Source organism: Macrotis lagotis, chromosome X, assembly GCF_037893015.1.
Source record: "Macrotis lagotis isolate mMagLag1 chromosome X, bilby.v1.9.chrom.fasta, whole genome shotgun sequence".
Classification (NCBI taxonomy): Eukaryota; Metazoa; Chordata; class Mammalia; order Peramelemorphia; family Peramelidae; genus Macrotis; species Macrotis lagotis.
In genome coordinates, this window is record NC_133666.1 from 438,473,794 (window position 1) to 438,499,872 (window position 26,079).

General features: G+C 34.4%; 1 protein-coding gene across 2 annotated transcripts in view; it reads right to left on the minus strand.

Annotated features, from left to right (window-relative positions):
* ASXL3 (ASXL transcriptional regulator 3) overlaps nt 1–26,079 on the minus strand; it is a 261,137-nt gene that overhangs the window by 207,972 nt on the left and 27,086 nt on the right. The window contains exon 2 of one of the 2 annotated variants that reach the window (XM_074206270.1): nt 11,775–11,857. In XM_074206270.1, coding sequence (XP_074062371.1) covers nt 11,775–11,857 — 83 coding nt within the window. Of the gene's footprint in view, nt 1–11,774; nt 13,039–26,079 lie in introns of those variants that run through there. The other variant, XM_074206271.1, reaches the window with a different exon arrangement.

A 26,079-nucleotide genomic window follows, 5' to 3' on the forward strand; every position in this document is an offset into this window, starting at 1 on the left:
GCCTTATTAAACAGGTAATCTATTGCTTATGTTCAAGAAAATAACAGATATAATGACTAAAACAATGTTAATGGGGGAAAAAAACAGTAAGGACATATAATACAAAAATGAAGCTGAATGTTGCAAAATTGCAAAGAACTAGCATAGCTCCGATAATAGAAGACACCTCCTCAGACAATTCTCTAAAAAGGTTAAGTTCCACAGCTTTAGAACACTGCATGTTTCACATTTTTTCAATGTACTGACTATTTTGGTTTATTGCTTTTTTCTTCCTCTTCTTTTTTCTTTTCAAAAAAATATTCTTCATTATTTTCTTGTCAAAGAAAGAGGAGAGGGAAATGGAAATGTAGGCAATATAAAAAGATATAAATAAAATTTCATTTTTGAAAAATGAACAAGTTATTATTCCATACACTGTTTTTCATATGATTTGTGGGCAAGCACACAGCAAATACTGCAACATATACCATTCAAATTTCAGCAAGGAATTTAATAATTTTTCAGAATATTCATGTGGATAAATGAAAAAATATGATCCTATGAAATCATAATTATTCACTATTTCCTAAAAAGGATTGGACTAACATAGAAAAAAAAGCCCTGGGTTCTAATCACAGCTCTGTCACAAAATAGCTATGTAACAAAAGTCATCTCATTTAACTTCAAGCTTCATCATCTGCAAAGTGAAATTGTTAGACAACCTCTAAAATCCTTTGCAGATGTAAAATTAAATATCAACAGGGCCTGTGTTAACCCGGAAGAAGGTATCCAATGGAATATTTGTTACAATCAACAATTAGGATGAAAATTCCCAAACAAAATACTTAAGAATGATAGCTGAATGACACATTCAGCAACTGATAAGAGGTGGGCTGGAAAGGGAAAATCAATAAAACGTTTTTAAAAAATTAATTGAAATAAGTGTAAAATTTATTCAGATACAAAAAAATCTGTTGCACTAAGTACATGATGGGGGTGGGGGCAAGGACACACCTGAATCAAGTTTTTTTATCTTTGCATTTTTTTATTGATAATATTTTAATTTTCCAATTTCAACATTCATCTTTCTTATTTATAAGTTACACATTTTTCTACCACTCTCCCTTCTTATCCCCCTCTTCTCAGCATCAAATAGTCTGATAAAAGTTGTACATGTACATTTATATTTAACATGCCTATTAGCTATTTTTGTTCTTTACTACTCTTAGTTTAAAAAAAGCTTTTTCTGATCCCCTGATATTTGAGTATATATATCCCTCTTGAGATTAATATTGATTTACATATATGCTGTATTCCCACATACTTATTAACAGATAAATTACTTGAGAGCAGGGACTTTTAGTTTTTTTTTTATCTCTGTATTCCTGGAAGTTTGCAAATGGTAGATACTTCCTGTTTGCTGAACTGAACTGTCATAGGAACACTACTTCCAACATCAAATCTATTCTTCACCGTTTTTAATCAGTACTCCAATGGATCTGTAATTGCATCAATCTAGGTGTTCTCACCAAGCAAAAATATTGCAGCCCTTCCATAAGTGTCTAATCAATTAGACCAACATTCATGTCTTTCCAAAATATTTCTGAAGGAAAATTAATGCACAAGGAACCTTCTTCAAGTTCTACTTATAATGCACAAATAGCATTAAGAGAATATAAAACAACAACAACAACAAAATAGAGAATGCAAGCTGTGGATCAGACAGCCTTATTTTCACTGCCTGTTTCTTTACCTAATCAACCATTTCTCTAATGAATCTTTCATACTGTCTCCCCAGTATAACCCATCATTTGTTGTTTCATAGCTTGCTAAGATCCACCATGCTCTTCTCCATTGCCCTTTCAGGGATCTTCAATGCCATCTCTTTAGAGGCTATGTAATTCCAAGACTTATGAACAACTATACAACAGCATCAGATCAATACAGGTGTTAAAAATGTGGACTCTTTTTTCAAGGAGAAATGTGGAGGTCATGCTATTTGTCTAAGCAAGTCTATCTATCCAAACATGAATAATAACTATAGTACAGACTATGACATTCAATTGAATGGACAAACTACAGAATTCATTTATCATTATACATATCTGTGTGTGTGTTTCTGTGTGTCTGTAAGAGTAAAAACATGAATACATAAATGGAAAATTACCACATAATCCATTTATCATCATACACATATATAGCTATGTTTTCATGTTTGTGTTCACACATATATGTGTATTATACATGTTTGTGTTTGTGTGTTTGATATAACAATTAAAAATGAGATGGGGCTAGTATTGAGAAGAGGAGAAAAAGCTGGATCTTTCAGTCTGGCCCAGAAATTTTATACTGCTTCTCCGATGCCATCTACTGAAATAGCAAGTTGTTTATTTCCCAAATCAACTCTTCTGAAGTCCTTGCTTTCAACTGAACACTGACAAAAAAAAAAAACAAAAACACTGTGTTCATAAGGCTTTGATTATTCTCATCCAAGATGTTATAATCCTTGGAACAATACTTTTTAGATTTTTTTCTGCAATAATTTGTATCCAGATTTCATGGTTTACTTTTTTTTAAGTTTTTACAAGGGGGGTTAAGTGGCTTGCCCAAGGCCACACAGCTAGGTAATTATTAAGTGTCTGAGGCCGCATTTGAACTCAGGTACTCTTGACTCCAGGGCTGGTGCTCTATCCACTGCACCACCTAGCTGCCCTTATGGTTTACTTTTGCTCAAAGTACCTTGATGATTGCTGTAACTCACTTTGCTATTTCAGGTGGTACTGAAACATGAATTTCTGCCCATAAATTCCTGTTAAATGATGAAACAAATCCTTAGTATAGGATTAGATTCATTTATTTTATGTTGTACACATACAGCAAAGAAAAATCTCCATTTTGGGAAATTCATTTTCTTTTTTATTATTTTATTTATTTATTTGTTTGTTTGTTTGTTTGTTTGTTTGTTTGTTGTCATGGATATGCACATGTATATTTTTAAGTTACAAAATTTCCTTCCACCCTCCCTTCCTACCCTCCTCCCATAAGTGGTGAATAGTCAGGTTAGCATAACATATATTTATTTTGGTAAACATTTTTACTGGTTAGTAATTTTCAGTATGAGGAATTAGGATTAAGGGGAAAAGATGCATAAGAGATAATTTTTATAAAGTGTTCATCAGATTCAGAAGGGGTTTTTTGGGTGAGTTTTGTTTTGTTTTCTTCTTCTGGATGGGGATAACATAGTCCATAGCCAGTATAATATAACTGTTCTAGCTTAATGGACTGCTAAGAGGGAGATTCATTTTAAGAAAGTGTAATGTATGGTAATTTGCTTTGCTTGCCATGGTGAGTTGCTCATTTTTTAAGTATGTCAAAACTGCTTATACTCTATTAACTTACTTTTAAAGAGATCAATAACCCCTTTACCCCTTTGTAACTCTTTGTAAAAAGATTCCTTTTTTCTGCCCTTCATAGCCAGCACTAAGATTACATTAGTATATTCTTAGTCACACTCAACAATGTGTAAAGCCCAATGAAGAGACTTCCAAGATTACAGGGTAGGGGCCAAATTCATAAACATTGTATATGAATAGAGCCACCTATACTTTAGTTAATCAGTGTTCACAAAGCGTTAAAGACCAAGTCAAAAGTGAGACTCTACTAAGAACTACATAAGAAAAATTTTTTCCCCTCTCTAATCAAACCAGAAAAAATCCAGTCTCAAATCATGTTGCCTACCCTGCACAGATGTGAGAGTTCACTTTCAGTTTGGAGACAAGTGGTCTAGGAATAATATTAAAAATAATTATATCCTAGAATCCTCTCCTACATCATCTTTAGATGCAGCTAGTTATAAACCTAACATAGATACATAAATTTATGTTCCAAGTTTTCACTGTTCAGTAACAAGGTGGTAACACATACCATGAGGGCATTTACTGCTAAATATCTTGAAAGAACAAGAGAAATTGATCACCCTTTATCCTCTGAGATTAGCCATTTGAACCTAGGACATCATACAAGTGTCCTGAAATAAGAAGTTGTAGTGATCAAAGTCTTGGGAGGTCCTTTAATGCACTGAATACATGTCCTGAAAAACCAACAGATGTATTCTGAGCAAGGGCTGATCAACTATCACTTACATGTCATTTCTTCCAACTGTTACTTAATGACCAAGTCTCTCATCTGTGAATTCATTTCATCATTTCTTGCAATACAGGAAAGTGCTTCATTCTTGGAGGGTCCCATTCAGCTCCCAACTCTTCAAGAAGAATCTCATTGTCTACTGGATTAAATGATTTCTAAAGATCCAATTCATTACCATGTAACGAAACATTAACTGTACTTGTACTAATCACTGATCTTTCATATATTAGTCTTACTTATACTTATAGTCTTTACGTATACAGTGTATTCCCCACACATTTATTAGCAAATAAATTACTTGAGAGCAGGGACTATTTTAGTTTTTATCTTTGTATTCCTGGAAGTTTGCAAATGGTAGATACTTCCTGTTTGCTGAACTGAACTGTCATGTGAACACTGCTTCCAACCTCAAATCTATTCTTCACAGTTTTTAATCAGTACTACAATAGATCTGTAATTGCATCAATCTAGGTGTTCTCGCCAAGCAAAAAATATTGCAGCCCTTCCATAAGTGTCTAATCAGTTAGACTAACATTCATGTTTTTCCAATACAGATTCCCAAACAGATTGTAAACTTGTTAAGGTCAGATTCTGTCTTCTACTTTTTTTCCCATATACTACACACAGACCTACCCATAGATAAAAATTTATTAATTTACTGAATCTTATAAGGATTATTAGGCTGAACTTTGACCTTAAGGCCCCCAATCTTGATTGGTGATAACCTCCATCTGCCAAAAAAAAAATCCTTAGTTATGTTGTCACCATGTTGTCTGACCAAAAACTGTGTCCTGGAGGACTTGGCCTATTCAGCCCCAGAACTCTGACCTAATCATCTTCTTCCCAAGTCTTGATCTTTGGTTGCCTCAGTCAATATACATCCAAGTCTGACCTAACCATACTTCCCTCTTTATAAGTATTTTTCTCACCAGCCACAGTACTGCTACTTACATTCTCTCCACTGACCCCTTCTTCTATAATCAAATCAACTCTGCCATTATTCCTAGAAAGCTGGTGTCATTCTTATTTGCCTTTGACTTCACTCTTAATTCCACTCCTCTTTTAATTTTCCAAACCAAAATACTCCTCTCTGGCCTCTATATCTACACCCCCCATTAAAATGTAAGTGTCCAACAGGCAAGGACTATCCTCTCTTTTATACTCATATGTCTTATATTCCTGGCATATAAAAATGTCTCTTTATTCAGGCATTCATCTCTAGAGCTCCCACCAACTCTAAGACACTATGATTCTATAACCAATTTCATGTCTCCTTAAGAAAATTAAGTTCTTTGAGAAAAATTAGTATGCTTTTTACTTCTTAGGTAGCCTTATAATGTACCAAGTAGCATTCTGTAGACACCCCTATTAATAAGATAAAAATTTAATCTCAAATAAACACCTCAAGAGTATAACTGATGTTTTACATATATATGACACAAAAACTAGCATTGTGTGAACATCTAAATGTTTAATAAAAGTAACAATGCTGATAAATTAACTGTTCAAAGATTGTCTAATAAACAGATAATGTGATTTTTTTTGTGCCATTAAACTCATCTTAATAATTGGTGATTATATGTGAATTACATTATGTGAACTGCATCAAGAGGAATGAGTTGGTTCAATCATTTTTTTAAGAGTAAAGTAACTTGTACAAATATTGGCTTAACAAAAGAGAACACAATTTAACACCCTCTGAAACAGAGTCATCTATAAAAAGAAGTTTCCAAGTCAGCATATTATTGTTTTGCATTTATATTCTGATTTCAAACTCAAGATAGAATAGAATAAAATTAAAACCACTTAGGCTTTCAACAATTCAGGGCACAAGCTATTTAAAAAAGAAAAAGGTAAAATTAAATAAAATCATGTTGCTTAAAGCCTGTTCCTATATGCCTTCCTAAAATGCTTCACCTATATGTGATCCCAACAGAATATATACTATAATCTATCTATCCAATTTTGGTTCTAATCATGCACTAAAATATTTATAGAGTACAGTGGATTGCCAAAATAAAATACATCAGTATCTTGACAGCACTGAAACAACCCAATTTACTTGTTTTGTTCAACTATTTGAAAGAATTTTTTTGAAAAAGCCTGACAAAATAAAAAGATGAGGAAATACTGCTATACATGGAATGTATGTCTTAAAAGTAAAATGCATGGCCTGAGAATCATATATAGTCACTTAAGTTATTTTTTACCAAAGGCTACAACTCAAATCTAAGTAAATTTACTGGATATGTAATGATAGATTCATATTGTGTATGGTCATGACTCTTTTCAAAGTATTTTCTGGTGTGGAGCATACAATAAGAAGCATATTGTGAGCACAGACACAGGATACAACACTGCATTAAAAATGTTCTCGATAATCTTCCTCAAAATGAAACAGAAAGTTCAAAATTCAACTTTCCATCCAGAAAGAACGTTTCATTATTTTTCCAGCCCTTCCAAATCACTGGATATTTTTGGCAACAGTCAGATGATTTCAATCTGAGCATCTCTGCCCTTCTTCATAAGACCCATCTGACCTTCTTGAAGAAAAGTGTATTACCTAACAAAAAAATTCCATGCAAGAATAAAACAAAAATGAGATTATTTCTATTCTTCAGAATGCTTTCAGGAAGTTTCCATGTCAAATGATGTTGAAGGAAATTTTTCAGTACTTTGCATTACTAAATGTTTTGATTAAAAATAGCAAATAGATTCTGGTGACCACTTATATGACACTTTCAGTTGGGTAGAGTGTCACACACCTATTGCTGGGGAAAAGGAGGCTGGTGGATCATTTGAGTTCAGTAAGTCTCAGATGCAATAGTAAATCTAGAGTAGTAAACCCTTAGGAACAGAGACCACCAGGCTACATAAGGAAGGGCAAACTGATCCAGGTTTGTTTTTTTTAAATGGAAAGGAAGAAGGGAGGAGAAAGAAAGGAAAAGAGAGAAGGAAAGGGCAGGAAAAAGAAAAGATGAAGAGGAAAGAGAAAGAGGGAAAGGGAAGAAACAAAAACAAAAAGAGAAAAAAATTTCTCTTAAGAAAAGTAAACCAATGGCAATAATTATTAGGATTTTCTCTGCATCTGATTTACTTATCAATGTACATGTATTATTCTCCCAAGGCAGAGACTATTTTTGCTTCCTTCCTTGTATCCACTGTCTTAACAGGAATTTTCATATAATATGTGCTTAACAAATGTTTATTTAATGGAACCTAAAGAATTTCTGGAATGCCTAAATAGAGGTCTATTTGCTTATTAACCATAAAAGAGGATCTAATATTCAATCACAAAAACTATTTTTCAATGGAACCTAATGTTTCTATCATGCAAAAGTAATAGAGATTCAACTATTCAAGACTGCTTGGTCAAAAGTATGCCAACACACAAATTTCCTGATCATTCTTGCGAATCTGATTCCCAAGAGCTTATTTTACACATTTTTTACCACTAAGAAAATAAATTATAATTACAAGTTAAAAGAGATATATTATGACCTAATATTTATAATTTTAAAATAGTACAATACTTTCAGACTCCACATTTTGGAATAAAAAGATATTACTATGGAATTTGAAGTTAAGAATTTTGAAGCAAATTACATACTTTATATCTTGCTAGAACAAATGTATCATCTCTTACTGCTTATTCATGCTATGAAAAAGAATAGGGTTTAAAGTGACAGTAAAGCATTGTTGATAAAATGCACTTGCAAGATAGAGTCAATTTTCCTTCCTTTGTTGATCTCCTACAACAAACTATGAAAATGGAGGCACTGTTCTTTTCTCACTGCTAATTTCTAAAAACTACAGGCAGGAACACATTCCACAGAAGCAGATCATCTAAACTTTCTAAGAAAATAAATGGTTAACTCTCGTATATTATACTTTAAAGTTTGCAAAACATTTCACAAAAAGTCTTATTTGGTCCCAGGAGGCAAGGGCTATTATTATCCCCCATTTCATAGATGAGAAAACTGAGACAAGTAGGAGAGTGACTTCCTCAGGATCACCCAGCTAGAAAGTATCTGTAGCAGAATCGGAACTCAGGTCTTCCTGATTCCAGGTCAGGGTCTATATTTATTGTGCCACTTATATGCCTGTGAAAACAAGTATTTGGCTAAAAGTCTCCCTCTGTGGTATCTTCAGATTCTCATATTTACAAACATGAAGGTAGAGTGAATGTGTATTTTTAAATCCCCAACATGAAACATTTTCATTATATAGCTCTTTCTACTTGAAAAGTGCTCCAAATACTCTGTTTGCTAAGACTGATCATTCTAATAGCACTTGAAAGGAGCAGTCCCTGGAAAATGCCATTCACTCCAATCAGAAAATGATGAAGCAAGGTCAAAGTGCAAATATGGTCTTCAAATCATAAGTATCTTTTACTATCATCCTTCTGTCACCGGGTATTTCTGTCAGGAAATGAAACAAATTTCATCAAATCCCTTTACCAAAAAGGAAGCTGTGAATACTAATATGAAGTTAGAGCCATCAGAAATAATTCACATTCTGACAAAAGGTTAGAAGAGGATCATCTTATTAAGAATAGCACAATCCACATGGTAAGTCTTGTTTCAACATCAAAGTACCAAAATTTGATGGAACCACACTCCCCTGTTCACCAATGAACAGAGAAAATGAACTTGCAAGACACTCAACTCTTGGTGCCTGAACATAAGTTCTGAATAAATGCTTGTTGATTAGTTGTCATTTCAAAAAGGAAAAGTACATAATTAAGTTAAGAATTTGTAGTAGAATGGTTGGTATAAAAAGTCAAAATGTTTCACATCTAAATTAAATAACAGTGTCACTACTCCAAACATTAAGCATGAGAAGTTAATATGTTTGCTATTTCAAGATGGAAGTTTTAAACCATCAGCTTCAGTGTTAGAAAACAAGTCAACCTTGCAAAAAGGTTCAGGAAATCAGTGGAGAATATCTCACCACACATATATTATATTGAACATGCCCCAAACTGTAATATATTTTTCTAAACTTAAAAGTCAACCTTTAAGATGGGATAAAAAAACTGAACCTGGTAATATTCTTTAAAAAAAAACAGCTTCTAACTTGGAAGTCAAGTTAAGGTCATTATACGCAATGGCAATCCCTAGTACACATGAATGGAATTAGAAATGTTCAGCTCTTTGAGGGAGATAAAATGAATAAAGCACATTCTTTTTTCTGGAGGTGGTTTTTGAAACTCTTTTTTGAAAATTAGAAAAATTTTTATTATATAGATATTCTAAACCAAAAATAGATTATTGGTCATACTTTTTTTTACCTTTTTTTTTTTTTTGCAAGGCAAATTTAAGTGGCTTGGCCAAGGCCACACAGCTAGGTAATTATTAAGTGTCTGAGAACGGATCTGAACCCAAGTATTCCTGACTCCAGGGCCAGCGCTCCATCCACTGCGCCACCTAGTTGCTCCGGTCATACTTTTCATATCAATGATTTTGCTACATTAAAAAAACAAGCAGACAAAATGCCTGGACTTCCTAAAAACTGCAACATTAATAACTTTCTAAGAATTCCTGCTAGATTCCACCATATGACAACACTGTTTCTAAACTTAACTCTTTTCTGAAAGAAAAAAATACAGTAATACCTCACTTATCTGGCAAATTCAACACCTAGGATACAGCCAAGAACTCAGAAAAAAGTAAAAAGGGCCTCTGAGCAACCAAATTAGATGTCATGAAGCCAAACACTAATTCAAGAGAACTTCTCAGGTCTTTGCTCAAAGTCCACTTATTATTAATTTAAACACATCCCTAACAACCTTGCTGACCTGGTTTCCAAATTCATTGCAGATTGAGAATATCACATTGTAGAATAGCATGGTCCCTCATGATATCTGAAAAATGAGGTAGCAGAATATTTAGTCTCAGAAATGCACCAGACTAAGCTGACTTTGGAGAGAACAATAATTGAACAATAACTGAGTAAACCTTGTTTATCATTACTTCTCTCCACATTTCGTCAATTCACATCATTAACTTGTGAATTCCTGAGGTATTTTTTCTTTCTATTTCTTATTGTGCTTGCTCATCAGCATGTTTAACAATAGTAGTTTTTTCCCTAGATATAAAATAGTTTTACTACCATGATGGAGTCACTTGAGAGACAGGTAGGGTTATGTTTCCTATTTCAGTGAACTCTATAAAAAGGCTGTCTTGGGTTTTGCTTTTTTTCCCTGATTATGTACATTTATACTGCAACCTCTTTAACACGCCACTCTAGAAAGACAAGCATTTTAAGTAGTGTGAAGAGGTGTTGCCATAATAACAAGACTAATTATAATGTAGTTCAGAGCCAAGGTGCAGTAGTCTCATATCACACAGTGAAGAACAACAGATAGTAAGCAGCCTATTCACTACTGTTGAGAAATGTATCTTAATAAACAAATTTCAAGTGATTGCTTTAATGAGGGGCTTTTTGTCTGTGTCGGCAGATCTTTCTGGCATAAAGCCCATATTCAGCAGGAGTTTATTTTCTGAGATTCCCTCCCCCCACCTTTTTCTTTTTGGCTGCAGAACAAACATTTCCAATGCTTTCTTAAGGGCACATACATTTCCAGAGCTTTGACAGGTGGCAGGAGGAAAATGAATTTTTAGTTCTACCCATTCTGTTCTCTGCCAACACACATATCCAGCTTTACCAGAACAAGAACGCCTTTAAAAGAAGTGTAATATATTGTCAATAATTGTAAAACTCTGCATTATTCCTTTTTACTTTTAGAATACATTCTCACATAGTGCTTGTTCAGAACAGATAAATACAGAAACAAATAAGATGAAATTTCATAACATATTATCCTAGAACTAGTTAAATTTTAACATTTATTGATCTTACTTTGCAAAAGTGACATTTAAAGCAGCTTAAATAAAGGATATTATTACTCCTGCTACCTAATTACAGGTGACTCTTTTTTATTCTAAAAGAAAAAAACCTAATCCAAAGGAATATTGATCCCCTTGATCTCCCAAATTTCAATACAAGTCACAAATCATAATACTGAAAAGGTCTCTTAGCAGCTTTACTTGTTTTGCCCATATGACAATGACTGAATATTTTTCTGCTTGTAGGCACAAAAGTACATGTACACCATTTTCTGAAAATTTAGCCTACAATGTAATTATTTTCATCCTCAACAGCCAACTCTATTCTCTTCAGGCAAATAGTCACAAATTATCAAAGTCACAAACTGTAAGAGATACTAGCTCAGAATTAATGTTTATATCATGTCTGAAACTATGTTAAATATCCACTACTACTCTCCTTCTAGAATTCTAAATTTTATCAAAAGAAATTCTCTTTGTATAGCTAAAGTTTCCTTCTATTAAACCATACCTTTAGCACTCACTTTAAAAAACACTAACCTTTTATGAGGGGGAAAAGAGAAACAAGAATAATTTTTAAAGGAGTATAGACAGCTGTTCTTCTGATATTTTTTATATAATTTATCAGACTGTTCCTGAGAACCCAGGCAAATATTTGATCAGAAAACAAATTCCCCCAAAAAAAAGAAAATAAAAGAAATTCCATTCTATTAGAATTTAAATCACATCTATGATTTTGGGAACCAACAATTTAATGAAATCAATTAAAGTATGAACTCTTTATACATTAATACTGACCTTGTTTCTTTTAACCCTTCTTTTTGAATAACTTCCAATATCTGCTTTGCAGTCATTGGTGAGTTGGGGTGTTTTTCTAATGCCTATAAAAAAATAAAAGTTGCTGGTTATTGTGTGAAGTCATTTAACATAAACAGTACTTTATGTAATCATGCAATTTTCATTTAAATCAAAGGGCAAAGAATTTTATTATGACATTGACTAAAGCAAGAATGAGACTTTTTTTGGACATTTGTGGGATCATTTGCTTCAAATATGGGGAAATTTTTTTTCCAAAAAATATCACAAACACTGGAAAAGGGTTAAACCCAAGGATAACATGGCAATAAAGATAGACTCAGCTAAACAAACAATAATTGATAAAATTTGATGGAGGAAGGGAAGAACAAACGCCTTTTTTTTTTTAAATTTACCCTTAAGCACGTTCTAAGTGATTCCAAGACCTTGGGAAGACAAAAGCTGGAGACTAATTACTTAAGGAAATAGATTCTAGTCAAAGATGTTTTGTATTTTTAATTCATTTTTATGTTTTAATTCTTTTTTTAGCTTAAAATAGATAATTTTAAAGTGTAATCAAAAACGGTAAAGCAGTACACAAGATGCCCAGATGACTCATGACAGTGTGTTTTCCAGTTCAGCTCAGTTTCCAACTTCTTTGCCTTTTCCAATTGAACAAAAGCAAAATCCCCCTCCTCTTCCCATTCAGTCCATCTCATACGTTTTACAACTATAAGTCCCATCTTTTTCCTGCTCCTTTTTTCAGTCTTAATTCATTTTCTAGATGACTTTTAAAAACTGGGTGAGAAAGGGCACCATTTATGCATGTTGTGGGAAATGTACCACCAACACTAAAAACCAAGCTCCGTTTATTATCCAGGGACCAATTTCCTGCCAAACAAGAAATAGCAGGGTCAGGTTCCTGTGATGTCTCACCAATATGGCCTACAGACACCAGATCTTGGTGGAAGAAGTGAGTCTAATCTCCATCCATGTTCTCACGATCACCTCCCCTAAGACAACCAACAGGGTCACAACTACTGACAATTAAAACAACAGGTTTTTTGACAGGGACTCCTGCCAGCTGAGAATTGGGAAGACTTCCAATTCATTTCACAAGGGCTACAATGCAGCCATCAGAGAATCTTAGTTTGGATCTCTACTACTGTAGGCTGAATGCCAACCAGGTCCCTAGAGGTAAAAAGCTTAGTACATAATGGTCCATCCAATAAGCTATCCGGTCACTTTGATTACCCTCCCCACTCCCCCACCCTCGTCTGCTACTTTATAGCTTGAGTTTAACTTTCCTGTTCTTCCCTTTCCAGTTCAGATAGTTTACCCATAGTCCTTGCCCCACATTATTTTCCAATGCATATCAGCCTTCTTACTATTTGCTTTTTTTCAGTTCTTCTAAAGAAGAATGTAGAAATATGGGCTGCACTAGAAAGGTCTGGGAGGCGAACGAAACTGGTCCTGGCTGGAGACGACAGTGGAGAGCTGAACTGAAGGCTGAGAAAGGGGTAAAAAGAAACATAGGCATGTCTGGATACGGAAGAGGAGTAAACTGGAAAATACTGAAAAAAAAAAAAGAGGCAACAAGGAAACTGTTTAGAGCTGAAAAGGGGACAAGATTAGACCATAGAGGGCAAAGGGAAAGAACTAGACAGACATGTAAAAGCAGACAGATTTTTTTAAAAAGGACTAGAAATAAGACAGTACATAATTATATAAGCTACTTTAAAAGGGCATTGTAGATTCAAGGATTTGAAGGAAAAGTTTGTCCAAATAAGAGACAATGCTGGAAAACAACAACTTCAATCCAAAGGGATAGAAGGAAAAGTCAACTGACACTGAAAAAAAAGGAAACAAGCAGGGAAAAGGGAAATTGGTTGGGGGGGTGGGGTGGGGTAAGGATAAGGAAAAGGAGGGTAGAAAGGAGAAAAACTGAGCTGAACTGGTAACACTCCAAAGGACAAATTGGGTACAACTGGAAAGGGCAGAAGAGGAAACTACACTGTACTGGACAAGGCTTTAAAGGAAACTTGGGTGCACTTGAAAGTGGGGTTACTCACTGTGGAGGACTCCCTGTTTCTCTTCCTGAGTACAGGCCCCTCAGCACACCTGGGCAGCTCCTCCCAGCAATTGAGAGAATTTGGATAGCCCTTTCCCCTTCTCTATGACATCACATCCTACTCTATAAAGGAAGTAAAAGTGCCAAGTATTACAGCATGAACTAAATGAGTAGTGGGAAGGAAATAATAAAGCTATACAAAAATACCAGAAGCCACCACCCGCCCATTCCTACAAGATGGGGAGAGGGAAGAGGAGAGGTGGTAGGTACAGTATACACTAAGGAAGCTGCACTGAACTGGTTGTGGGTACAATAGAACACATGAATAGAGAAGGATAATCTTCACAAAACAAAACAATAAAACCATCAAAATAATGTGTAACATGGCAGAGACAAAAATCAGGACCCACAAGGCAGCCACACTCTTAAAAACACTGTAGTATGATACAACCACATTCAGACTAAAATGACAATAACAAGATGCTGAAAGCCACAGACTGATCAATTGTTCATTGTTTCAAGAATTTCATGATTGCAAGGGCCTGAGGTTTCATATACTGAACAAAATGCATCTTTACAGAACTCCCTTACCATCTCAGAATACAACCAGTGAAAAGTGTTCCTTTCCTTCTAATCATGCAGAATAAATTTTCTCAGTTACAAAATTTTTTTCATTGTGCATTCCTGCCTTAGCTCTGCTACATTCTAAAAGATTATATGATAAAACATGGATATCAGGTATTAAGTTAGAGGCCAGTTAAGTGTCCAAACCAAGAATGGAGCAAAAACACAGACATTTCCTTAAAAACAAGACCAGTAATTGCTCAGGTCAATCAAATATAACTAGTAGTTACAAAATGGAATAGAAGTAACAGGGAACTTAGGATAAGAAAAAAATTCATGTTCAGATAGAGACCTAGGAATATATTAATTACTTTTCTAGTTAAGATTATGAACATGTGGTCCCTTCCCTAATTCCAATTTCCAAGTTTAAAAGTTATCTGACTTCTCAAGAGCTCTGGACATGGAGTCATAAAGACCTGGGTTTGAATCCTGTCTCAAATTCTTCCTCGCTGTTGATTGTTGTCCATTCTCAAAGAGGACCAAAATTACATTACTATGTTAGAGTGAAGTTACAGTGTGTGCAACCATGGCTCAACAGACCAATATATATAAGCTCAGCAGGCTCTATGATAGGTCAGGCACAAATAATCATTATGAATATTTGGGGTGGAGATGTCTCTAAATTTGCACATCTCATATTTCTTGTGAGCTACTGCAATTCTGTTTAGTTCATAGCCCACAGCACCTTTTCTGATGAGGACATACCATGCTGGGTGGTCCTGCACCAGTGTCTTCAATATCATGCAACTAATTCCAAAGTCCTTCAGAAAGACCCTTGAGAGTAGTAGATAATTCAACTTCTCCAGATCTCAGTTTCCTCTTCTGCAAAAATGCCCTCTGAGATCCTTTCCAGCTCCAAATCTATAATCCTATTATTCACCTAGCAATAAAAACAAAAAAAATTAAACTAAACTCTATTACTGCCTAAACAGGAATCTTCAGTAAAAATGTTTTAATAAATAGCTATTTTTAAGCTACAGTTATTATTTCATTCCTTCTCTATCTTCAGGTCTGCCCTTCTACCTTTCTACCTTTAAACAGGTTTCAAAATCTAACACTAGAAAAAGGAAAGTCTTCATAAAGCCAACTCTTAAAAATCAATGCTGACACAATACAATCTGCTTCTTTCTTTGAAAATTATCTTCAAATTCTGGGTAAAAGGCTACTGCCACTGGCCAGTACTAGATTTCACATTTCCCCTTCCATCTGTGAGAGATTCTGTGTGAGATTGGGTCTCATATAAGGGTTATTTGCAAGAAGCCATCCAATTACAGAAAGCTATCTCTCAGAAATCTTTATCCAATACTACTCCTTATAAAGTTACACTGTATTTGATTTACACAAGACTTATATATACAAGCAAACATGTACATGTTTATATATGTTTATGTGTAAGTATATGTGTGTATTGTACTGCATTGTGTATATGTGTGTGTATGTATATATATATATATATAAAATATATATTTTTAATGTATTTAAGAGCATGCACACACACACATTGTCTATACATATATATTCCTTTACAGGAAGACAGCATGTATGTGTCTGTGAACACATAGATGTGTGTGTGTGTATATATGCACACACATATGCACATGTACACCTAAGCTCCTAGAGGTAGGGAAGTAATTATTTGTCTTTTGCCTTTGAATCCTATCTTCAGTCGTTAGCATAAAAACTGAAATATAATAAGCACTTAATGAGTCATTTTTTAAATGATTGAAGATGGAAACACAAAATGAGAAAAACACAAGGATGGTATATAAAGTAATGACAAGTTAGTGTCTACATTTTCAACTTCATTTCCCTCCAAGTTTTAAATAAACTCAAAGAGATTATGAAAATTTTCAGAATGAATCACTTGCAATATTTGAATTTTTGAGGGGAAAGGGGAAAGATCAACTTAGTTAATGGTTTAATTTGTTTATTTTTTTCCCTGAAGAAAAGGCTCTTAGTTTTATTCATTCAATGGCTTTTTTGTTGTTCTAAGGAAGCAAAGGAAAGAAATTAAGCATTTATTAAGCAACTATTATGTACCAGGATAAACACTTTAACAAATAATATATAATTTGATCCTCACAAAAACCCTAAGAGATGAGTGCTATTATGATCTTCATATTAGAAATGAGGAAAGTGAGGGTAAGTGATTTGTCCAAGGTAACAAAACTAATATCTGAGGCCACAATTGAACTCAGGTCTTCCTATCTCCAAGCATACCAATCTATGCTAGCTGTCTCTAAGTTTAAATGTTGCTAATCTCTTTGATTTTCAGACTATTTCAATATTTAATGGAAGTTTTAAAATTTCCTGGTTTACTAATTTTTAATTGTATGCCTAATTAATTGATTTGTTCTTTTTTCTCCTTTGCTTAACAAAATATTAAGAGATATGAGCTTTCTCATAAGGATTGTTTTGGCTTACATCTCATAAATTTTATCTCATTCTCATTATTTTTAATGAAGTTATCTATTGGTTCTCTGATGTATTCTTTGATCTATCAATTCTAAAGCAGTAAGTTATTTAAACTCCAAATAATTTTGAATTCTCCAAGTGTTCTTTAAGGAGTTTAATTTTAGTTGAATTTTGATCTGTAATATGCATGGTATGAAACAAAGAAAGTAGATGGTAAAAACTGTCTCCATTCTCTAAAATATGTATATTCATTAGCAGTCTAGTTGACTTGTCAGCAAGTTAGAAGGCTTAGCTATTTAAATCTTAGACTTACAAAACATCACTCACTACTAAAAATAAAGATTTGTAAATACCAAAAGAAAACATTAATGAGATGACTCAGTGTCTGGCACATAATATGCATTTAAAAAATGCCTAATGATTGATTAGTGATGATGACATAATACTAAACACAATAATCTAGAGTAATCTGACAAGGATAGAGTACCATATGACTGATGACTTCCTTTGGTCTAGACACATTAAATTACTCATCAATTTAGTTTATAAACACAATAATCATTAATAAGAAATGACTGATATATAGGTATACACACATATATACATACACACACCACTTTGATGTTTATAAAAAGTCTATATGCCATTAATAAATAAAGGAATAAAAACAAACAGTATTTACATAGCATGTTAAGATTTACATTATTTCATTTAATCCTCATAACAATATTGATAGGTAGATGCCACTATCATCCCTACTTTATAGATGAGGAAACTGAGGCAAAACAGCGGTTCAGTAACTTGCAGGGTCACATAACTTAGTATATGAATTTGGATTTGAACTGAGATTTTCCTGACCAGATTCTATCCACTGAGGCACCTACCTAAGAAGCTAGAAGAAAATGAGTCCAAGGTTATTAACACTGCTAAGCTTAAAATGCTCCCAAAATAAATATCCTAAACCACAATCTCTGCTCCTAGAAAGTAGTATTTTTCTTTTTGCATCCCAGTGCTTTGCCGGTGGTAGGTGCTTAATAAAAGCTATCTTACTTGATTGATTGTATTTGCACTTAAAATTCATTTCAGTTAAAAATTGTCCAAATAGCTCTTACATTTTAATAAAATTAGATATCACTTCACAGCTGACACAGAATAAAGGAAGCCTTTCCTTTGTTTTTGCTTGGGGACAGAAATTTAACTTTTTTTTTATCAAAAAAGCAAAATCATTTTAAAATTAATTGTCTTCAAATGAGATGGTCCTAGAACTATCACTTTAAAAATTTTATGGGAGGGGCAGCTAGGTGGCTCAGTGGAGTCCTGGAGTCAGGAGGACCTGAGTTCAAATGCAACCTCAGACACTTAATAATTACCTAGCTGTGTGACCTTGGGCAAGTCACTTAATCCCATTGTCTGACCAAAAAAAAATATGGCAATGCAGAAATGTAAAATGTAGTTACTTAATATTCTTTCTAATAATGTTTAAAGAGAGATATAAGTTTCTAATTTTTAGTTCTAAGTTACCTAGTAATTAATATTTAAATTGTCATCTTTAAGATAACCCTGAATCAGCAACCTTGAATAATTTTACAATATTCTCTAGATCAATAGTATCAAACTCAAATGGAAATGAGGAGTACTAAACATCATAAGAGGATGCCTTCTGGAAGGACCTGGTGACCAAAGCAAGGCAAACCCTTTCCAGAAGAGAAGTACTATAGGAAAATTAGAGGGGTAAAAAAAACCTAAACAATAAAGATGCAGAAATTTAATTTAAAACTATGGACAATTTTGCTCTCTGAGAGGTTTTTCTTCAGACTCAAGGGTGAATGAATGAATCAGTTAAAAAAACTTTTTTTTTATTTTTTTCAAGGCAATGGGGTTAAGTGACTTTGCCCAAGGTCACACAGCTAGGTAATTATTAAGTGTCTGAAGCTGGATTTGAACTCAGGTGCTCCTGACTCCAGGGTCAGTGCTCTATCCACTGTGCCACCTAGCTGCTCCCCCCCCAAAAAAAACATTTTTAAGCACTTACTATGTATGTGTGCAGTTCTCAGCAATCCATGTGAATTAGCTATCTTCACAATGGAGCACTTTCAAATCTCCCTGACAGAGATCTTTCCTAGATTACTAAAAGCTCATAAATGGAGGTTGCTTTGAGAATCTGGGCCCTGAACCTGATGCCCAAATCCTACACCAAGACACCTGAAAAAAGAGTAGTCCTCTTCCAACTCTTATTTGTATACATATTTGTACAAAGAGATAGTTAGCATTTTGTACTTAAGTTAAATCCAAATCTCCCTATGTAAAGATTCAGTGTGAAAGACTGACATTGTTGATTTTCAGTGAAATTTCCCCAAATAAATTTATATTCATTTTAACACTGCTAGAAAAATATTCATTTTGGGGGAAAACTTCCTTTGTGTATGGTCTAGTCGGCACAATCTTCCAATTGTCAAAAGATTCCTGGGGTTTATCTACCAAAGATTTGAAGTTAAAATCACTTTAATAAGATTCCTGCACCAACTTAAGCAGTCTTAGTTACCCATCTCTCCCCTATCACCTATACTAGAGACAGCTGGGTTCTGATCCCAGCTATACCATCAACTAATGGAATTACTTTGATTGAATCCCTAAAACTCTTGGCATCAGTTTCCTCACATGAAAAATGAGCTAAACTCTAAGGTTCTAACTTGTGAAAAAAATCTGATTCTCTTAACTGCAACACAAAGGAAATAATGGAAGATTCTTATAGCTTTTTTTCTTGTTTCCTCCATGCTAAATTTTCATTTGAATTAACTCACGTTTTCTCCCTGACTACCCCTATTTATCCTAATTTTGGTCTTTCCCAATTATAAAGGACTCCATTTCCAGACAAAATCAGAGTTTTCCTTTGAACACTGCCAGACCTATTATTACTATACAGTGAAGTGGTTGCATGTATTTGAATTCACACTATTTCAGGTTATAATTATGTAAAATAAAGTAACTTGTACTAGATCAATGGAAATATACAGTGAGAATTTGAATTCATACCAAGAGAGACCTTGCTGCATCAACAAGGGAAATAATCCTTACCTCCACAGCCCTCAATGTACTAAGGTTTGTGTAATACTGTTAAGAGCCTCTCTGGTCTCTCATTTGCTATCTTCATGCCATGACTCTGAACTCCAGCTTCCATCTCTGACCTGCTCTCTAACTCTAGCACTCAACAAATCACCTAACCAATAATAAACACATTAATTACTTTTCATTAATTTGTTCATTCTCCAGGATTTTATGGACTCTAGAGTTTCTAATCCATTTTGGTTTCAGAAAATAAAATCCTTGAGGGTAATAACAACCTCATTTTTTTCCTTTATAAACCCAGTCCCTAAAAAGGCCTGGTACAAGGCAAATACTTTATGACTGGCAGGTGCCAAAGGAAATTTAACAGGGAAGGAAAAAAGTTTATTGAAAGACTTAAGGGAAACAATAGAATAGTGGGGGGGGGGGGGGAACTGATGGTTGAACAAAATATGATAAATTTATCCAAAGAATCATTACTTTATCATAATAACAAATATGACAGATTCTGAGAAGTCTAGAAAGACTAACATAAACCAATGCAAAGCAAGCCCACCTAGAAAAATTAAAATATACAATGGCTACAATAAGGTAAGGGAAAACAACTCTGGAAGACTTATCAATCTGAAAAATGCTTTGACCAATCATGACTTCACTCAAAAGAAGAGTCAATATTCATCCTACTTCAAGGTAGAGAGATGATGGACCAGAAATGCAAATGAGATATATTATTAGATTCAGCCAATGCACTGATTTATTTTGCTTGATTACAAAACTTATATTACAATGGAAGGTAAAATGATGAGCAGTGATACAGATAGGAAGTAAGAGCAAAAGGGGGAAGGCAAAAGAGAAAGAAAACAATGCAGACATCATTTTCTCTCCTTGAGCCTCAATTTTCTAATCTATAAAATAAAGATAATACTTCCTACCTCAAAAGATTGTGAAGATAATACAAAATAATCTCTGAAGCACTACAGAAATGTGTGCTCTTACTTCACTGGATGCCAGCTCCTATACTTTCTAACTTTAAGATCATGGGTAAATCATTTTACTTCTTGGTCTTTGTTCTCATCAGTAAAATAGAAGTAACAAAAACTTGCACTACCTTCTACTTACTTTCTCTTCAGGAAAAGTACTTTGTAAATATTAGACTCTAATGAAAAATTAAACCATTAACCTTACATCAGCTCATGTGGCACCTCCTAGAAAATCATGGTCTGGTCGATTGGGGGACTAATTGGATTCAAATACTAGGTCCACTCCTCACTACCTCTATTATATATGTGGATTTGGCCAAGTCTTACTTAACCTTCTGAGTCTCATTTTTTTCATCTGTAAAATGAGATGGCCAGATTAAATGTTTCTGTGGTCCCTTTCAACTCTAAGTGTAAGAGCATAAATGAGGAAATAGGAACTCAGAAGACGACATTTGGTTCAAGGTCAAATACTAAGTTAAGTCATGAGACCAGAACTCCACTACAATTGGTTGTCTCAAAATCTGGGTCACTGTAAAATGGGCCTATTTGACTACAATATTGTCTAGCATGTACCCTACATTCTCAAAATGGAAATGGGAAGAAAACATGAAGAAGAAATTCAATCTATTTTTCTTGAATTTAAAAAAATAAAATTAATGGTCTGAAAATCACAGGACTGCTTCAGTTCAGGTCAAGTACATCTTCCCCATTTGCACTCTACCATCTTACCCCAAAACAAAGTGTTTTATGCATATCCTTGTATTAAATTAGCTTCAGACAGAAAGTAAAATACACATTATTCATCTTTCCATATACTTGTATTTAACAACACTGTGCATAATAACAAGAATTTTACAGCTCATCCTCTAAAGAGGACTCCACAAGGATTCAGTGTGGATTAATGAGATATGTTTACAAACTATACTTAACACCTGGGAAGAAGTGCACTACATGGACACAAATTACTGTTCTCCAAGAGCTTTGCTACATGTAATTATAATGATTCTAGCCAAGGAGAGTTGCACAGTATCAACACATCTTAGCAGTTTCTTGCCATACTTAGTGAGCATTTCTTTACTTAGTATTTCTTTAGAGACAAACTTCCAAGACACCATGGAAAACAGAATCATAAAATACTTTTGAATAAATTAAAACACAGAAAAATAAGGTTTCTTGCAAGTAAATATTCCACTTCAGGGGAGGGAATAAAACTTTAGCTTCTAAGAATCTAGGTAGAAATTTATCCTTGATACCCAAAATGATCATGGCATTGTTTCTGGCAAAAGAAATAAAAAAAAATTTATCAAGACATTTCTGTTAAGTACTTGTGTTTGAAGGAACCTTAGAGATCAATGGAATCAGAGCAGGGTTCCAGTCTGGACTCTGCCACATACTAAGTAAAAGATGTGAACCAAGCTCATTTTTCTGAACTTCATAATCAACACCTACCAACTAGGATCATCCTTCAAGTTCCTCAGTGCTTCTTGTTTTGTTTTGTTTTTGCAAGGCAAATGGGGTTAAGTGGCTTGCCCAAGGCCACACAGCTAGGTAATTATTAAGTGTCTGAGACTGGATTTGAACCCAGGTACTCCTGACTCCAGGGTGGTGCTTTATTCACTGCACCACCTAGCTGCCCCCTCAGTGCTTCTTAAAAGGTGAGCCACTGGGGATCATCAGGTGGAACTCTAGATTCCTTCTCAAAACCCTCCCTCCGGTGCAGTTTGGTAGGGATGGGAATAAGCACTTATAGACCTCCTATCATATGTACCAGGCATAGCAAAAAGTGCTTTTTTCCCCAATATTATCTCCTTTGATCCTCACATCCCTGCTAGATAGGTGCTACCTATCACTGAGGAAACTGAGGCAATTAGATATTAAGTGACATGTCCAATATACCACACAGAGAGCTAATGTCTGAGATTCAACTCTGAACTCAGATCTTCCTGAATCCAGGCCCAGCACTCTATCCACAACAACACCACGTAACTTTAAGGTAATATGTGAACTATTCTTCCCATTTTGGTGAAGGTCATAATAACAGTTCTATCTGTGCAGCCCTGTGACTCCTGGAGAAGTAAATTTTAAAAATGAGTTAGGAAAGCAGTGAAATGAAAAATGGAGGAATCCCAAGATCTATTTAATGGTTCTAGGAGACTGTCTATTAAGGTAGGACTAGGAAGCTCTTATTTGATGCTAACATAAACAATCATTGTGTCACATCATGGCAAAAAATACTATGCTATGAGTAAAATAAAAAGTCAGAACCACTAGAATACCACACTGAAAGGATCAGCATCAAATGAAATGCATCTAAAGTTTATTATAACTATAAAGTACTACTGTGTTTTATGATTCTATATATTATAACTGCATAGTAAGCTGTTGCTGGAATGCATGGAGCAAATGTGAAGCAAGTCATTCACTCTAAGGAAAACCTAGTCTGGAAATTCTCTCTACTGATTCATATGAGCAACTAGTTTCAAGTTACTGAAAATCTTTTAGAGTTTCCTAGGGCAGCTCTATATAAGAAATTAAGCAACTTTCTCTGAGCTACGTAACTAGCATGTATCAGATCTTAGAATAAATGATTTTAAATCCCTTTGAAGGAATGTTTGAGGCTGTCTAGTTCAACCCACTCATTTTTACAGATGAGGAATCTAAGATCCAGAGAAGTAGCTTTCCCACATAACAAAAAGAGTAATACAGGTATGATTAGAACCAAGATCCTCTGACTCCAATTCCAGTCTTCTTTCCACTGTCTTCCTGCTGAGGCTGATTCACTATCCACTTGGCTTACATTATCCTAGATCTATTATTATTATCTATTATTATAAATCAAATCTAACTTTCTACCCAATGTAAAAAGTCTTGACATCACTGATGACTTAAGAGTTATTCTGGTTCTTCTTGGCCACTTCCGCTTCCAGGGAATTCACTATCACAGTTTCCTCTTTACCTATTCTACTTTGAGTAGATATAATTGTTAGCTATGAACACATCTCACTGTATTCATCTCTTGAGGTTCTTCAGTCCTTCCAGATATTATTTCGCAGATTAATTTACGTGTCTGAAATATACTTACTCCTCATCTCTGTTTAACAAAAATCTTTCTCATAAGTGGTCAATTCATATACCACCTCTTCCATGAAGCATTCCCTCATGCTCCTAAAACTTTACATTTGAACTTCCTCCACAAATTTTTCAGAGCAATTTGTCAAGTTTAGTCAAAATCTACCTTCCCAGATATGCTCCCTGGACTTACACTGAATATGCATAATATATGTAATAATTTCCAAATATTAACCAGTATCAGATCTATAATATCTTTTCTTTTCAGTGTCTTCAATCATAAAATATTAGATTTAGAACCAACAGGGAACTTAAAGATCATCTAAATCTAATCTGTACATTTTACAGATGAGAGAACTGAAACACAAAAAGTTCAAGTCCCTTTCCCATCTTTCCCTCTTGGGTTTGGAACAGAGTTTACCTTGATGGTCCTGGTCAATCCTTTTCTGGATTACTTCCAGTTCACTAATATCCTTCTTAAAATATAGTAAGAGGTAATTAGTGGATAGAGAGAGAGGTGGACAGGGAGTTGAGAAGATGCCTCTCCTGAGTTCAAATGCGGTCTCAGATACTACCTAGTTACCCTGTTACCCTGGACAAGTCACTCAATTCTATTTGTCTCAGTCTTCTCAGCTTGAGAAAGAAATGACAAACCCCTCCAATATTTCTGCCACCCCAAAGCTAGCTCCCAACATGACTGGATACACTGAAGAACACTCCAGCCTTTGTCCAGATACTACATTTCTGCTAATGCAGATTAGAACTACTTTTGTTTCAGGAATTTTGGGAAGTTGTGTTTTTACTGCTGTTGGGGGTTTTGGCAGCACATCAGATTGATTCATAATGAAATTGAATTTAAACCAACCCTGATACCATTTTTTTTAGGGGTTGTTTTTTTTTTGCAAGACAAATGGGGTTAAGTGGCTTGCCCAAGGCCACACAGCTAGGTAATTAGTAAGTGTCTGAGGCCGCATTTGAACTCAGGACTGACTCCAGGACTAGACTGGTGCTCTATCCACTGCGCCACCCCGATACCATTTTTCTAATGAAGCATTATCAATTCTGATCTCTTATCCTAATTTTTGCAGCTCATTGTTTTTAATCAAACCACCAAAAATTGTTAGATGCTATATATCAGGTACTGAGTTAATTTCTGACACAAAGACAGGCAAAAAACACACTTAAAAAATTCTTGCCCTCAAGGAGTTTATGAAGAGGACATGTAAAATATAAGTACAAAAAGGATATGTACATATATATATATGTATGTATGTATGTATGTATATATTCACACATATACATATATAAGGGAACAGAAGGCAGGTAACCTTGGGAGATTAGGCTCATATAGCTACTCTTAAGTATTACCTCTATTTACTCACACTTGTTAATTTAAGCCCATATTGCCAACTATGAAAATATTTTTCCATCTTGATTATCATCTAATATGCTAACTATTCTTTCTAAATTTATGCTATCCACAACTATGATATAAACATACTCTTTTATCCTCCCTCTGTGGTATCCCACTAAAGACCTCTATCCAGGCTAATATCAATTTATTCATCACTATTCTTTGGGCATGATTGCTGAACAAGCTACAAGTCTTTCTATCACATCATAAATCTAAATCACTACACCACAGTCTCCAGAACATCAAAAAAGACTCTACTAAATGTCTTCCTGAAATTTAACTATAATAAGTAAATTTAACTTAAGTCTACAACATTTATGCCACCTATTGACAGCAATCATATCCAGAATTGCACAACAGTTTTAGTGAACTTATGTTTTTATGTTTTCCTATAATAACCATTTTCAAATATGATCTACTATTTTGCAAAGGCAACTAGGTCTAGGTTATGTAATCTAGGAATTTTGGAAACAAATGTCTTTATCCTTCTATGATCTCCTGTCACCTCTCTTGTTCTCTATGAATTCTCAGAAACTGCCAAGTTCTATGATTATTATCTACATCATCTATTATCTTTGAGTATCCTGATATGTAATTCTTCCATGTTCAGAGACTTGAACTCATTTATACAATCTAAATGTGCTCAATCTCATCTCATATCTTCAGTTCCCT